The sequence below is a fragment of the Blennius ocellaris genome (genome assembly GCF_963422515.1).
Source record: "Blennius ocellaris genome assembly, chromosome: 5".
NCBI classification, from domain to species: Eukaryota; Metazoa; Chordata; class Actinopteri; order Blenniiformes; family Blenniidae; genus Blennius; species Blennius ocellaris.
The window spans coordinates 19,913,067-19,926,254 of record NC_137654.1 but is presented as its reverse complement, the minus strand read 5'-3'; the positions used below and the strand labels follow the sequence as shown (position 1 = coordinate 19,926,254).

Here is a 13,188-nt window from a genome sequence, read left to right as displayed (position 1 = left end):
TTCAACAAAGCGGCGTGGCGTTGTTCTAAGAAACATATGCAGTTATTTTTAAAGTTCTTCGCCACACTTCCGGTGAAGTCCTGTGTGTTTTGCAGTAACTTGACGGTCCTCCTCCTCCTGCCTATTGTCGGCCTCTTAAAGACACAGACTCACTCTGAGTTCTGTTATCGTCAGACCACAACATGTCATTTAATTCATTGTCAGATTTACACGAGGAATAGAAGAGATTTGATTAACTTTTCGTGATTACTTCTGGAAGATTAATAACCTCGTCTGCTCAGAAACACAGTTCTTTTTCTTTCTTGCTATTTAACATGTAAAAGCCAAAACAGTTAAAAGACCCCAAAAAAGGAAAGGTTGACGTTTTTATTGTGAAAACTACAAAGCTCAAAACAATAAGCATTCAATCCACTGGGATCAGGTGACGTGATAAATGATCAGATAACAAGGAATATTAATGCATAAAAGTTAGAATATCCATTCACATTTGGAAGTCAGTTCAAAGACACTTTCTGCTTTATCACAGCAATACAAAAACGGCACACCACAATGACAGATTTTGTGATTATTATTCTTTTTTTGGGGTAAATCCACACCCTTCTGCCACAGGGGGAACAGTTTCTTATAGCTCTGGCACATAAAGACACACGCTGCGCTTTAGCTGGTTCAAGTAACCGTGATTCAATGTTACACTTTGTTCATTATAAAACTGAGGAAAAAGACACACCATGGTTGCATATGAGCAATGAAGAGCTTTTAGTTGACAATGCATACAACACACATTTTAAAAAACACTGAAATTTAGTCACTAAAAAGGACCGAAAATATGTACATCCCTGAAATAAACAGTAAACTCAAGCTAAATGGAAAACAAAAGATGACATTCTGTGTGCTAATAATTCTGTGAGCTAAAGGTTTCTACTCTCCACACTGTCATCAGACTGTCACATATTGAAATTGCTCATATTGGGTTGTTTCCTCACAGTCCCTCATACAAACATTTGTTAATTCATTATTCTATGACAATATAGAATTTCTCGATAAATCTGATGGCTTACAAATTTCAGTACATTTTATCTGACAAAAGATAATACTACTGTGTTTATAGGTGTAGGGTCATGGGCAGAACGCTGCAGCTACATACACACTACTGTAAATTTTCTCAAGAGCGAGAGAGAGAAAGCGCGAGAGAGAGACGCCGTTTCGGCGGCTTGTTCAAAATGGTTTCAAAGTTGATTTGGGTTACACGACCAATCCGTATGTACAACATGATTATCGACCTGTCGTCACAGCTTCAGCCGAGCTTCTGCCTCCTCCTTCACAGCCCTGCGGGAACCACACAGTGGAATCATTTGACATCAACTGCAAACCAGCTTACAATCAAAAGGCGTAGAAAAGGCTTGAACATCACGTGGGTTTAAAACTCATAGTCCTTCTCAGCCATGTCAATGGCCCAGGCAAACTTCTCTCTCTGGGTTTTGTTGTAGATCTTCTCAATGGGAATGCTGTATTTTTTGCACCTGCGGGGAAGAGATGACAACGTAAGATCGGGGAAAATAATGGCGACGGAGACGACGACACTGCGTTGGGAGTTACTTGCACATATTCAATTCAATGTCTCGAACAGGCAACATCATGTCTCCCCAATGTTCGCTTTTCAGTTTGTTCATCATTTCAAGTTTGTCCAGCCGCACGCTGTGGAATTGCTGACCCCTTCATAATCATTTTGCAAGACTAAACCTCTGAAGGGGGTCAATCAAGCTTTCCAAGTGAAGACACAGAGAATAGATAGGGAATAGATAGACATACGTAGATCTCAGCTTTGGAATTAAGACGTGCAGACGTGATGATTGTTGTGTTTCTGTTTCAGTATCTCAGACTGTGTTACTGTCCACACGCATTAGTTCAACAACTAGTCCTGCCTTCACAGTTTGACATCGCTCCACCACAGGCCGAAAGTACAGACATTACAAATCTGAACAGACGCAGTACGAACACGTCGTTTCATCACCAATTAACTTTTGTCAATAGAAAATGGAAAATTGGGAAAATTCTGAGTTTATCCAAGGAAACAATGGCGGAATCACCACACCACCGTGATTACATAACTGTTTTAGGTAATCTCTTCATCTTTCAAACGTCCTGATGGATAATGTTTGACAGCAGTTACTGGCTATTCACCTCTGTCACTCGCGGCCTTACAGATACTCTACTTCGGGTTCCCGTGCACCACCCTTTAGACGGGGACCCCCGTCCCTCACGCCCGACAAGCAGGCAGAACACGGAGCATTCCAGTATCCATTGTGCTGCAGGAGGAGGCTCTCCAGAAATAGCTGTGGGGCATTGGTTAGGGAGGGTGGGCCACTGTTCCCCTTTCTCTGCGGCACTTCATTCAGCCACGGCTCCTCATCGACTTCCCACATGGAGGAAGGGCCGCTGTTTGGGGACGCTCCCTGGCTTTCAGAAACAAACCCCATTGTTCCTGGCACTCACACGCTTTTCTTCCTCTTATTTTCCTTCTGCAGCCGTTAGCTTTTTTTGCTTGTGCTGCTCCTTTTCCTACAATGCAAGGGCATTTCCTGCCTTTCTGTCACCAAGGTGGATGTGCATTGCGCACACTCGACCAAGCACAGATCTCCAGCCTCTTTAGCAGCAGGCCGTTCCCCTGCCCAATGTCACCGTTGTCAGACCATAATGGTTCTACAAACAATCATATAATCCTGGTGCAACATAAATACCATGCAACAGAGATGCGGGGATCCAGGTAGTTGAGTTTCGAGGTTCCCAGAGCAATCTGCTTGTTCTCCTCTCTGTCAGTGGCCTGCACCTGGAGCTTCATCAGCTGCTCTTCTATCCTCTGCACAGCTTTACGCTTCACCTCCACGGTCCTGATCCAAACACAGAGGAGAAACAAAAAAAGATATAAACAAAGGAAACAGACACAGAAAACGGTTCTGACTTGGTTCACTGATCAAACCGTGTTCAGGCTCTCGTACTTTTTGCTCTTGTCGTCGTGAGAAGCCTTGTGGTCGGCCTTTGCAGCCTTCAGCTGCTTCCTGGCTGCTGAAAGCTGATTCTGTTTCTCGTCAATCTGACCCAAAAAAAGACAAAGGAAAACTATTCGTGCCACAAGCAACTTTTGCATTTTACACGTACAACTAAAGGCAAGCGAGTGGCTCACCTTGGTCTGGAGGTTTTGCATGGACTTCTCGAATGTTTTTGGTGGAGCTCTCTGGTGGTTACAGAGAATGGCCACTGCCCGGTTCGCTCGGTTATAAGACAGGATCCTCGCCGGCATGCTATCATCGGCTGCACACGGAAACAGAATAAATGGGAATAAAGATGACTGAAGAGTCCGGCTGTGCAGCAAACAAAGCCATTTGTTTCACTCTCATCTTTGCGGCATGTAGAGAAAGATTATTACTAAAACTATAAGTCTGTACGCGTTCATTTAGGATTCCTGTTTGGACATCGAGTAATCAAAAACAGTGTAAAAAGATTGCCCTGTGACTCACAACATGTTAGTTCTTTAAGCTGCTGTTGGAGGGTGATGGAGGCATTGTAGGTACGGAAAACCTTGGCTGTGAGTCCGTCCATCAGCTCCTGTAAGTGCTTGTTCAGAATAGAGGTCTGCAGGAAGCAACACATGACACAAAATCACAAAAGAAGCACGGTTTTAAAATGCAAGGAGTCTTAAGGAAGTCCCAAATGTAAACGTTTCTCACGTTGAGCCTGTCGAACAAGTCGTCTTCGGGCTGCTTGTTCTCCAGAAACAACTGGAGGTTTTTAAAGACCTGATAAGAAATAACAACACAAAGTCATCAGAAAGTGTCTTCCCGGATGCATCATCACATTTCTACCAGAAGAGGGAGGTGTCTTATTTTTAGTCCGTGAACAAAAATGCAGGTGCTTTTAATGAACTGTTTATGTGAGTATTTCTTTTTCTTTTCTTTTCTTTTCTTTTTTTTTTGGAGTAGGAATAAAATATGATAATGTAGCAAATAGATGGAGAAAGATTCTGAATCTGACACTGGATATTCAACATTGTGTCTGTGTGTGTGTGTGTGTGTGTGTGTGTGTGTGTGTGTGTGTGTGTGTGTGTGTGTGTGTGTGTGTGTGTGTGTGTGTGTGTGTGTGTGTGTGTGTGTGTGTGTGTGTACACTCTAATAGCAGGAAACAGAACCCCCTCAGAGGCAGGCTGACGGAAAGCTTTCTGTGTCTGATCACCTGCCAGTGCAAACATCCTCCACAGCACACAAACTTCTAATCTCATTTACACTAAATTCCAAATCTGTCAAATACACGCCCAGCACCTCCCTCGTGAAACCACAAGCACTATGCGTTTCTCTCCTCTCCATTCCCTCCTTTCGCCCCCCCCCTCACCCTTTTCTCCACAGGGATCTTGTTGTAGTAGCGGATGGAGTCTTTTCCCAGGAAGTCGAACTCCACCACGTACTCCTGCTCGTCCATCTTGGGGTACAGTTTGATGTGCTCCACCCGCAGCGAGCAGCAGCCGACGGTGTCCGCCGTCTCACCTTCCTCCTTCTCATTCCCCGCTCGCAGCGCCAGCTACAGCATTGGCCGGTGCAAAGATGTAAATGTGAAATTACTTGTTTGAGGATTGAAATGTTGGTGAACTTAAGGAGTAGGCTTCTTCTTCTTTTTTTTTTTTGACCCCCCCCCCCCCCACACACACTCGCACACCTTGTCGATGAAATACAAAGCCACGGCTCTCTGTCTGATCCTCATCTCCTTAGACTTCCAGTCGTCTCTGTACTGGGAACGAATTCGATCGACACACTTCTTCAAACGCCGCGCCGTCTCATACTTCTGCCAGTCCTTCTCCCCCTGCACAAAGCCACAAAATCTTCTTTTTCTCTTCCAAAGGAAAACCAATAAAAAAAACAAAATAGAGACTGAAGGTGTGAGGGCACGGCTACCTTGATCCGGGAGCTGGGGTTCAGCATGATGTACTTGATGGAGCCCTGGATGTTCTCCGTCCACGATGCTAACCAGGTGACCTTATTGTCATGGCGCACCTCTTTCCATTTTGTTCCTGGAGGAGGTTTGGGGTGTTTGGAGTCCCTACAAAAAGATCCAGGTTTACTAAACATTTGACAGGAATCTAAATCTTTTTTTGTTGTTTTTTATGTAGAATAATGTGCATTCGCTCCTAAATATTCAGTTCCGACAGCTTAATGTGGCTGAGTTCATGGCGTAAAAACTACAGCGACAAGACAAGAGTGGATGGAGAAGCTGTAGAGTAAAACAAAGCCTTGTGATGTCGTTGCAGGGTCGTGTTATTGTTCACACAGACAGCGCGAACTCAAACAGGAAGATTACCTTTGACACAGTGCCGGCATGTGTGTCAGTGTATAGCGGCGATACGTAAGCCATACTGTATTCCTAATGGCACTTCAAAGCAACACAACTCAGACTGTGACACGTTTAAAGCTTTTGACGGCCATCAGAACATAGATCAATGTGAAATGTAAGATGGAGAGGACGTTTAAAAAGAAGAAGAACAAGACAGTGTCGGGGAATCATCTGGCCGTGGTTGCAAATGTCTAATATCTTCTAATGTGACGAGACAACACATTTTCACTTCCGTTACTTATGAATTATATCCAAATCTTTTCGTGTGAGTTCACGTCAGTGCCCATCATGGTCTGACGGGGCCACCTTGTGGTGAAACTCCAGAATAGATGGGTGGATGGATGATAGAAATAATGACATTTCTTACTTGCTACAGTTAATGATGATGTCCTGAGGTCTGATGCGGCGCTTCAGCATGCCCATCTTTGGATGGTCGCCTCGGCCCCGGAAGAGGCCCGGCGGCTCGATGCGAAAGTTTCCGATCCTCTCCTTGTGGTTGTCCATGATGCAGAAGCCGTACTCCTGGAGGAGCCGCTCGTTCTCCTCTTTGATTTTCTGCAAGTGTGTCAAAATGAACGGCGTGATTCCACACTCTTTCCGAGGCTGGGAGAGGGCGAGTGACCGCTGGTCTACCTGTTTCTCCTCCTTTGACATCTGTTTCCGAGCTTCTGACTGGGCCTTGAAGTACTCACTCATCTCGCCGAAGTTGCATTTATTCAAGTCGGTTATCGACGACTTTTCCTCTGATGTCATTTCCTTAAATCAGAGAAAAGACGTCTGAAGCGTGTCCATCTGAGAAACTTCTCACCGTTTCCAGAGTCCAGCTCATGTTTGTGGAGAACGCTTCCTCGTCTCGTCGGCTCACCTTCCGCCAGTCTTTGAAGAAATTCTTCCTGAAGATATCCTTTGTGGTGTATTCATGATCCAACATCTTGGCGAAAAACGTGGCCACCTCCTCAGCAGGAGCGCCGAGTTTCATAGGCTTACCTGCAAATACAGCAAGTAAGAATACAATACAAATGGAGTCATGTATGAAAAATGACGAATCATGATGTTACCAGAGCCTCACCATCGTAATAAAATTTAACTTTTCCAGGTAAGGGTTCATATGGAGGTGCGAACACGGGACCCTTATGTTCAAGAAAGCGCCATTTGGAGCCGTCGGTGGATCTTTCTTCTTCCCACCTAATTAACACAGACAACAGCATCACACCGCTCACATGAGAAAGAAAAATACTATGAAGCCTGCCTGTCAGCACAATATGCTACAAAAGGACAATTTTCCAATAAAACTCTCCTACCACTTCCATTTCTCCTCTTCCTCCTTTTTGGCTTTCTTTCCATCGGCTGCCTTTTTGTCTTTTGTCTTCTTTTTGTGCTTGACATCCTAAAACAAGGAGACAAAACAGGAAATCTCAACATCGCAAAAAATGCCTACAGCACAGAGAACATGCCAGCGTATGCAGAAGCTCACAAACCTCCTCCTCGTCATCTTCTTCGTACTCATGTTTCCTTTTCTTGGCTTTCTTGTCATGTTCCACCTTCACCTTCTTGGGTTTGTATTCACAACTGTGAACACAGAGTTTCTCATCTCACACACACAAAAGAAAGTGCACAACTCAAAGCAAACGTTTAGGATTTGGGGTTTCGGTGACACTTACTCTTCATCGTCATACTCTCGTTTGGAGCTCTTGTTGTTTTGAGGAGAAGGGTAGAAACCATTGTCTTCTTCAGGCTCGCTCTTAATTGAAGGGCTAGACCCTCTAAGTCACAAAATGAAGACATTGAAGTCCATTTTATGAAACCGATGAAACATTATTGAAATAAAAAAAAAACAACCCAAAACATTCAAATTACAGCAACCTTCTCACTTCATTTCAATCATCTCAGATGCAACAAAGTGATGTTGTTTACCTCACATAGCCGTTCTCTTTCTCCTTCTTAGCCTTGTTTAAATGAGACGACTGAACCTGAGTGGGGAAGTGAAGAACAAAAAAAAAAACATTACATGTGCATCAACTACTTTCTTTTAACTACATTTTCGCCCTTTTTATGATCATATCTAGTATCTTACACAAGTCGTCCACATTCTTTCACATTTTGTAATTGATGGCAATTCCATAAAAAAATAATGACAATAGTGCTGCTGATTTGTTTTACATAGCCTCCTTCCAGTCGGTTGACCTGGTCGATGTATGAGCTAGATCAAGTTTTCCAACACTTTCTTTGACAATCATACAATACACGGCAATACAGTTATGCTTCATATTCTTTAATATCATCTGTTACATAGATCCTGTAAGAAATGTGGCACTTTTTGAGCTGAAAAAAGAGAAATGTTTTTAAAATTGGCCAGTATATTGCTTGTAAACATAAAGTATTATATCCTGGGTAAATGACACACGATTGTGTGATTGCAATGTTCTTGGATAATAATTGCTATTTCAGTGATTACAAAAGCTTAATGTGTACACTTTTACTCGTGGGAAACTAGCGAACCCATTTGTGTATCTATCATAATTCATCTTTTGCCATTTCGTCAGACTAACTTCAAGTAACATTAAGGCTTGATGAAAAAAAAATACCAAAAGCACATAAAAGACACGGTGAGAGCGACAAACAAACCTTTTCGTCTTTCCTCCTCTCTCTGTCCTTGTCTTTCTCTTTGTGTTTCTCTCTGTGCTTGTCTGAGCTGCCGTCGCTGTGCTTCAGCTTCTCTTTGTCTTTGTGTTTTTTCTCGGAGTACTCCTTATGTTCACTGACACACAAAAAAAAAAAAACCCAAAGAGGTCAGGGATCAAGTGCAAGAGATCAGACAAAAGAAAAAAGAAAAAAGAAAGGGAAAAGAAGCAGCTACCACCAAAACACACTTGATCACTTCAAATAGACAATGACAGATTCAGGGACACCTGCCAAACCCCCCCCCCCCCCCCAAAAAAAAAAAAACAAGCCAAAGTCATTACTCTGCTATTACACTGCAGCCCACAAGTGTAACGAGGCCAAAAGAAACAACTGCAAATGTCCCACTCTGATTGAAAGCTCAAACACTGTGAAGAGGTTATGAGAGTGGTTCAACATGGTGGAGCTCTATTAGTTTGAATTCATGTCAGAAATACAGTCTGCGAAGCTTCTTTATTATCTTGTTTCATGTACATAAAGATGGAAATCTTCTGCATTCCTCCCCATAGTTAACCTTCTAACGTAACAGAACCACCGGTGAAACACTGTGTGAATAAATATGTTGAAATTCAAACAAGGATTCAAGCTGCTGCCTGCAACAGTGATAACAATCACAAGTTGAGATGTACAACAAATGAAAGAAGACGGAGCAACCCTACCTGTTGCTGTGCTTCAATTTCTCTCGCTCCTTGTCTTTCTTGTGATCTTTGTGTCTATGTTCCTTGTCTTTGTGCTTATCTTTATGCTTGTGAGCGTCTGCCAACCAGAGAAGAGAACAACCTGTTCAGCAGTATTCAAAATAGCACGGACAGATATGTTTTGTCCACCGTCTAATATCTGAGAACCAGTTCTTCTTATCTATTGGTTTACATATAGTTTATCTGACTTTGAAGAGAAAATCTACTCCAGAGCATCTTAAGTAAATGCATCCATCATCCTGCACTCACTTAATTGTAAGTTATGGTCCCAGAGAAGCATTTCAAAGTGAAAGTCACGTTGGGTGCAATATATATTTGCACCAGCCGACGGTGTTTTGAGTCGGTCAAAGAAGGAGAGAGGAAGCATAAGCTCAAGTCCAAGGCTACCACGCATTGTTGTCGTGGACATGAATAGCTGGCACACGGCGTATCTACTCCACTGCTACTGCACACCAAAAACAGGAATCAACAAGCAGAAACTCCAAAAAGGAAAGACAGACACAGCCAGCTGACGTACATCAGAGACATGACCTAGATGTCCACAGTTTTTTTTGTTTTTTTTTTAGCCAGGCAGCACTCTTTTAACTGTTGAAATGTTTTGTTGAATTTGGTGAGGCGTTGCTTTCTTTTACAGGAATTCTAATGAAGATTTGTAATATGGATTTATTAACCTGGTTTTCCCGTTTCAAGAGCTTCGTCTTATTATTTAGTCAAGGTGCTCCTCAAATAAGGTTCTACTGATTGACTCTAGTTCATATAAGATATGAAGACATGTCATAGTGCTTTCACACTTTGTGGACCCAGAAGAAAACATAACTGCTGTTGTTTGTTTCAAAGATGGCTGCAACAAACTACAAGAACATGAATCTCCAGAAGAATATCTTGAAGTGTTTTAATGATAGGCAGAGAATTGACCAATGTGTATAATAAGATAAATATGAAGAAAATGTGATAAGTTGTAACAGGAATAAAAAAAAAAATAAACACCACAAAATGAAATCCTTTATGACACTATTTAAGATTAATTGGTCAGTATTGATGGATGTCAACTCCCACCTTTGAGTTACTAAAAATAGTTCTACAACATAATTTCTGGCAATGCACAAAAAAAGGTCTAGGTAATATAACAAGAAATAACGTGAATAAAAAAGATACTATTCAGTGCCTTATTGGCTCCACATTAATAGTAATTTAGTCTGTGTAGGTTTAAATGGAGAACGAAGGATCTAAAGCAGGCGAGATGCATACAAGACCTGTGTGCATAAAGTTCTCCAATATGTTTTTAAGCACCTCAACATGAGCTCTTAAAACAAAGTGAATGTAATGAGAAGAATGGATGCTGCTTTAAAAACAAAAGATGATCATACAAGCACTTCCATCCAGCTTTTTCCACATTGAAATCTGCATTGGGTTATCAAAATAAACTATTATCTATTATTAACTATTATTATATAAACTATTATCAAAATAAACTAGTAGCACAATTCAGTTGTGTTGTTTTCAACACTTGCAGCTTGTTCGCCTTCGCACCAGTATAAACCTTTACAACAGTACTGTAAATACGAAGGCACTTGAGATGGAAAACAGCTTTTTACACCTGAGTGCTGCCAGATGAATAATTAGTGTATAATGATTTAAACTTGAGTCCCGATATTAAAAAGCGTCCTGCTGAGTGATGTCCCTCCTGAGGAGGACCTGGATTTGGCCTCATCATCACCTTGTGGCTCCCTGCTGTCATGGCAGCTTAATAACAGTATCGGCCTGCTCTTGTCATATAAAACACTAATACACATCGCACTCAACCAGCTCCCACTGCACGCTTGGCTTTGTCCCACTGTAACAACAAATGACCAAATAACTTTGGCCATTCTCAATGCAATAAAGCCGATAAGATAATAAGTGGCCAATAATGTAATAAAACAGAAAAAAAAAGATTGCAGAGTGTGTGTCCTCAATGAATGAATATGACAACAATCCCATCCACTATACCTATTTTAAACTGCGCAAAACGAACAAAGAACGGATTTTATTGCCAATAATTGCAGCCATATTTATGTATTGTTAGATTATTGGCGGCAGTTATTACAATTAGAAATTATTTCTCGAAATGCTACTTCAAAAAGGTAACAATTTATTACATTATTGATACACATGTTCTGATAATGGATGTTATTGACAGGTTATTAGTTACTTATTAGTGGTCTAGAGGAGACTTTGCAGGAGTGAGGTGACCCTGTCCTGGATGTGTGTCACAGAAAAGGAATACTTGTCTAATACAAAAAAAAACACGTCTTCAGTAACGTGATGCAACTTTGTGTTGAAGTTTTAAAGTCCAACGTGAGGAATCTTTTGTCTGCCAGCTGAGTGGATAAATGTGAGCGCTGGGTGAGGCGGAGGAGAGGAGCTCCAGGTTCCGGGGCTCCAAGGCTCAGCCCCCCCACCCGGCTCCGGGCCACACCGGCTCCCGGCTCTCGCCTCCATGCAGGCGGCAGACTGTCGGCCCACTGATCGGCGCCTGGCTGCTTCACAGAGAAAAAGAAAATGGCGCAGAGACTAAGTCCTCAGCCTCAATTCGGCCACTTTCGGCTCTAAAATTCGGGGCATTTGCGCGTAAATATCGCCGATCCACCGCATGCGTAATTTGCAGGACGCCAGGCCCTGCAGGAATAACCCATCAGATGGAGAAAAGCAGGCCGGCAAGTGTGCATTTCAGAGCCTGTTTTTGAACAATAGCCGCAAGAGAGAGTAGGAGAAGGGACTTAGTCTCTGGGACGCCATTTCTGTCCTTTAAAAAACTAACAGCACACAGGTAGACGCGGCTGCAATAGGAAACCAGAGTGCATGTGAGTAAATAAAAAAACAAAAAAACAATCAGAGGACCTACCGCTTCCTTTAGATCCAGAATTGACCTGCAAATTGAGGGAGAAAATAGTTTAAATATTGCAATTTCAAAAATGCCGGTAGCTCGGTTATTCAACTTGGAAATATAGCTGTCACAATGAAATCATACAATGCCCCTCGGTCAAAAGTTGACCCAGGATAACGGGATGACTTACAACCCGGTCTCGCCTTTATTCACCGTTATTCCGTGTTATGACGTTTATTACCGACCATTTGATGGAAACTGAGCACTAAATATGTATGAATTATTGACTACCTGAGAGTCTCCGCGCCCATGATCTCCGCTCATGGTCGAGTGGTTATTGTTTGAGACGCAGGTAAAGTTCTCCCAGCAGACAGCAGCTGGTCGGGATGCCGGGCTCAAGGCTCAGGATGCCGGGCTCGGGCTTCAGGATGCCGGGCTCGGGCTCCAGGTCGCCTCGGTCTCCGCCTGGAATGGAGTCCCAGCCTTCAGCCACTGCGCATGCGCATCAGCAAAGCGAGTCAGCTGCAGGCTGCTGCTCCTCTGAACCAGATTACTTTTACCACGTTAGTTTAAAATAATAATAATAATAAAAATTTGATTACCTTTCCCCTCCATCAGCTCACCGACTCTGTCACAAACAGCACTCACAGTATGCAATACAAACAATTAATGAGATTATGTCAAAAGACCTTGTGCATGGAGGTTTGTTCTTCTAAACACTATGTGATTTTCTATTTGTCTTGATTTAACTTTTTTAATTTGTTACTGTTGACAATTTGTTTGCGTGTTGAAAGTGATAGATTCGATATATTGTGCAGCTCTTGCCATACTGTTTGAAAATATTAGGGGGGGGGAAACAGCGACAGAATTCACACTGCTGCTACAAAGTAACATCTTATATACTCATCACTGTACACATACTTATTGTACATCTACTATTCATTTATAGACAGAGAGAAAATAGCATCTATCACTGCTCCTCAGCATACAAATGTATGCTAGTTCCTTAACGGAACCAGTACAAACTGTATCCATCAACTCACTGTGTGTCAGTCCAATTGCATTTATTTTAAATGGAAATAATTGTTTATTTTTAATTTTTAAATGCTAAGTTTGAATACATGGTAGTGAACGAATCAGATGTTTAAAAAAAAATATATTTACATTAGCAAACAATAAAAGCCTGTGTATACTTTTATTTTTTCTAAAATGTATTAATATTTTTTGGAAATTAAATATGATCAGAATTGATGTCTGGCACCTCCAATGAGAGTAACAATGTATTTATCAATTTGTTAGTTCATGGAAAAGCTTCAGTTGAGAATGTGTAAACATATCAAAATGACTGTAGTTTAATTTCATTATACAATATTAAAAAAATATATAATTATGAAATGCATGTGCATTTCTTTGGTACTACTTGACACTAGATGACAGTATAAGCTGTGGCAACCAGCACAGCTCGAGTTTCAGACCCCTGATCTATGTAGCCACTATTTAGCTACGACTAATTTTCTCTCCAGGTACTATATAAACACTGCTGCAGTAAAATACCCTTTATCTACTCAC

General features: G+C 41.9%; 1 protein-coding gene across 2 annotated transcripts; it reads right to left on the bottom strand.

Annotated features, from left to right (window-relative positions):
* Window positions 1-352: 352 nt before the first annotated feature.
* top1b (DNA topoisomerase Ib) lies at window positions 353-12,032 on the bottom strand. Of its 2 annotated transcripts, XM_080497056.1 has the most exons (21): window positions 11,911-12,032; window positions 11,638-11,662; window positions 8,715-8,811; window positions 8,002-8,134; window positions 7,291-7,346; window positions 7,038-7,139; window positions 6,855-6,945; window positions 6,678-6,763; window positions 6,446-6,561; window positions 6,242-6,363; window positions 6,010-6,132; window positions 5,744-5,931; window positions 4,941-5,085; window positions 4,705-4,848; window positions 4,384-4,569; window positions 3,726-3,794; window positions 3,516-3,630; window positions 3,182-3,309; window positions 2,997-3,091; window positions 2,739-2,888; window positions 353-1,520 (listed from the first exon to the last, which is right to left on the bottom strand). In XM_080497056.1, exons 1-21 carry the CDS (start codon window positions 11,941-11,943, stop codon window positions 1,418-1,420), a joined length of 2,307 nt encoding a protein of 768 aa, XP_080353182.1. In that variant the 5' UTR covers window positions 11,944-12,032; the 3' UTR covers window positions 353-1,417. The 2 variants fall into 2 exon arrangements, with proteins under 2 accessions (XP_080353182.1, XP_080353181.1); XM_080497055.1 differs by having other exon boundaries at window positions 5,744-6,132.
* Window positions 12,033-13,188: the final 1,156 nt, after the last annotated feature.

Bases quoted from the DNA above. Each gene is read 5' to 3' on its own strand.
- top1b (XM_080497055.1), bottom strand. From the start codon at position 11,943: ATGAGCGGAGATCATGGGCGCGGAGACTCTCAG. The intron at 8,135-8,714 runs GTAGGGTTGCTC...TTTGTGTGTCAG, and splicing joins AAATTGAAGCACAGCAACAG to TGAACATAAGGAGTACTCCG. The intron at 7,140-7,290 runs GTAAACAACATC...TTTGTGACTTAG, and splicing joins AAAGAGAACGGCTATGTGAG to AGGGTCTAGCCCTTCAATTA.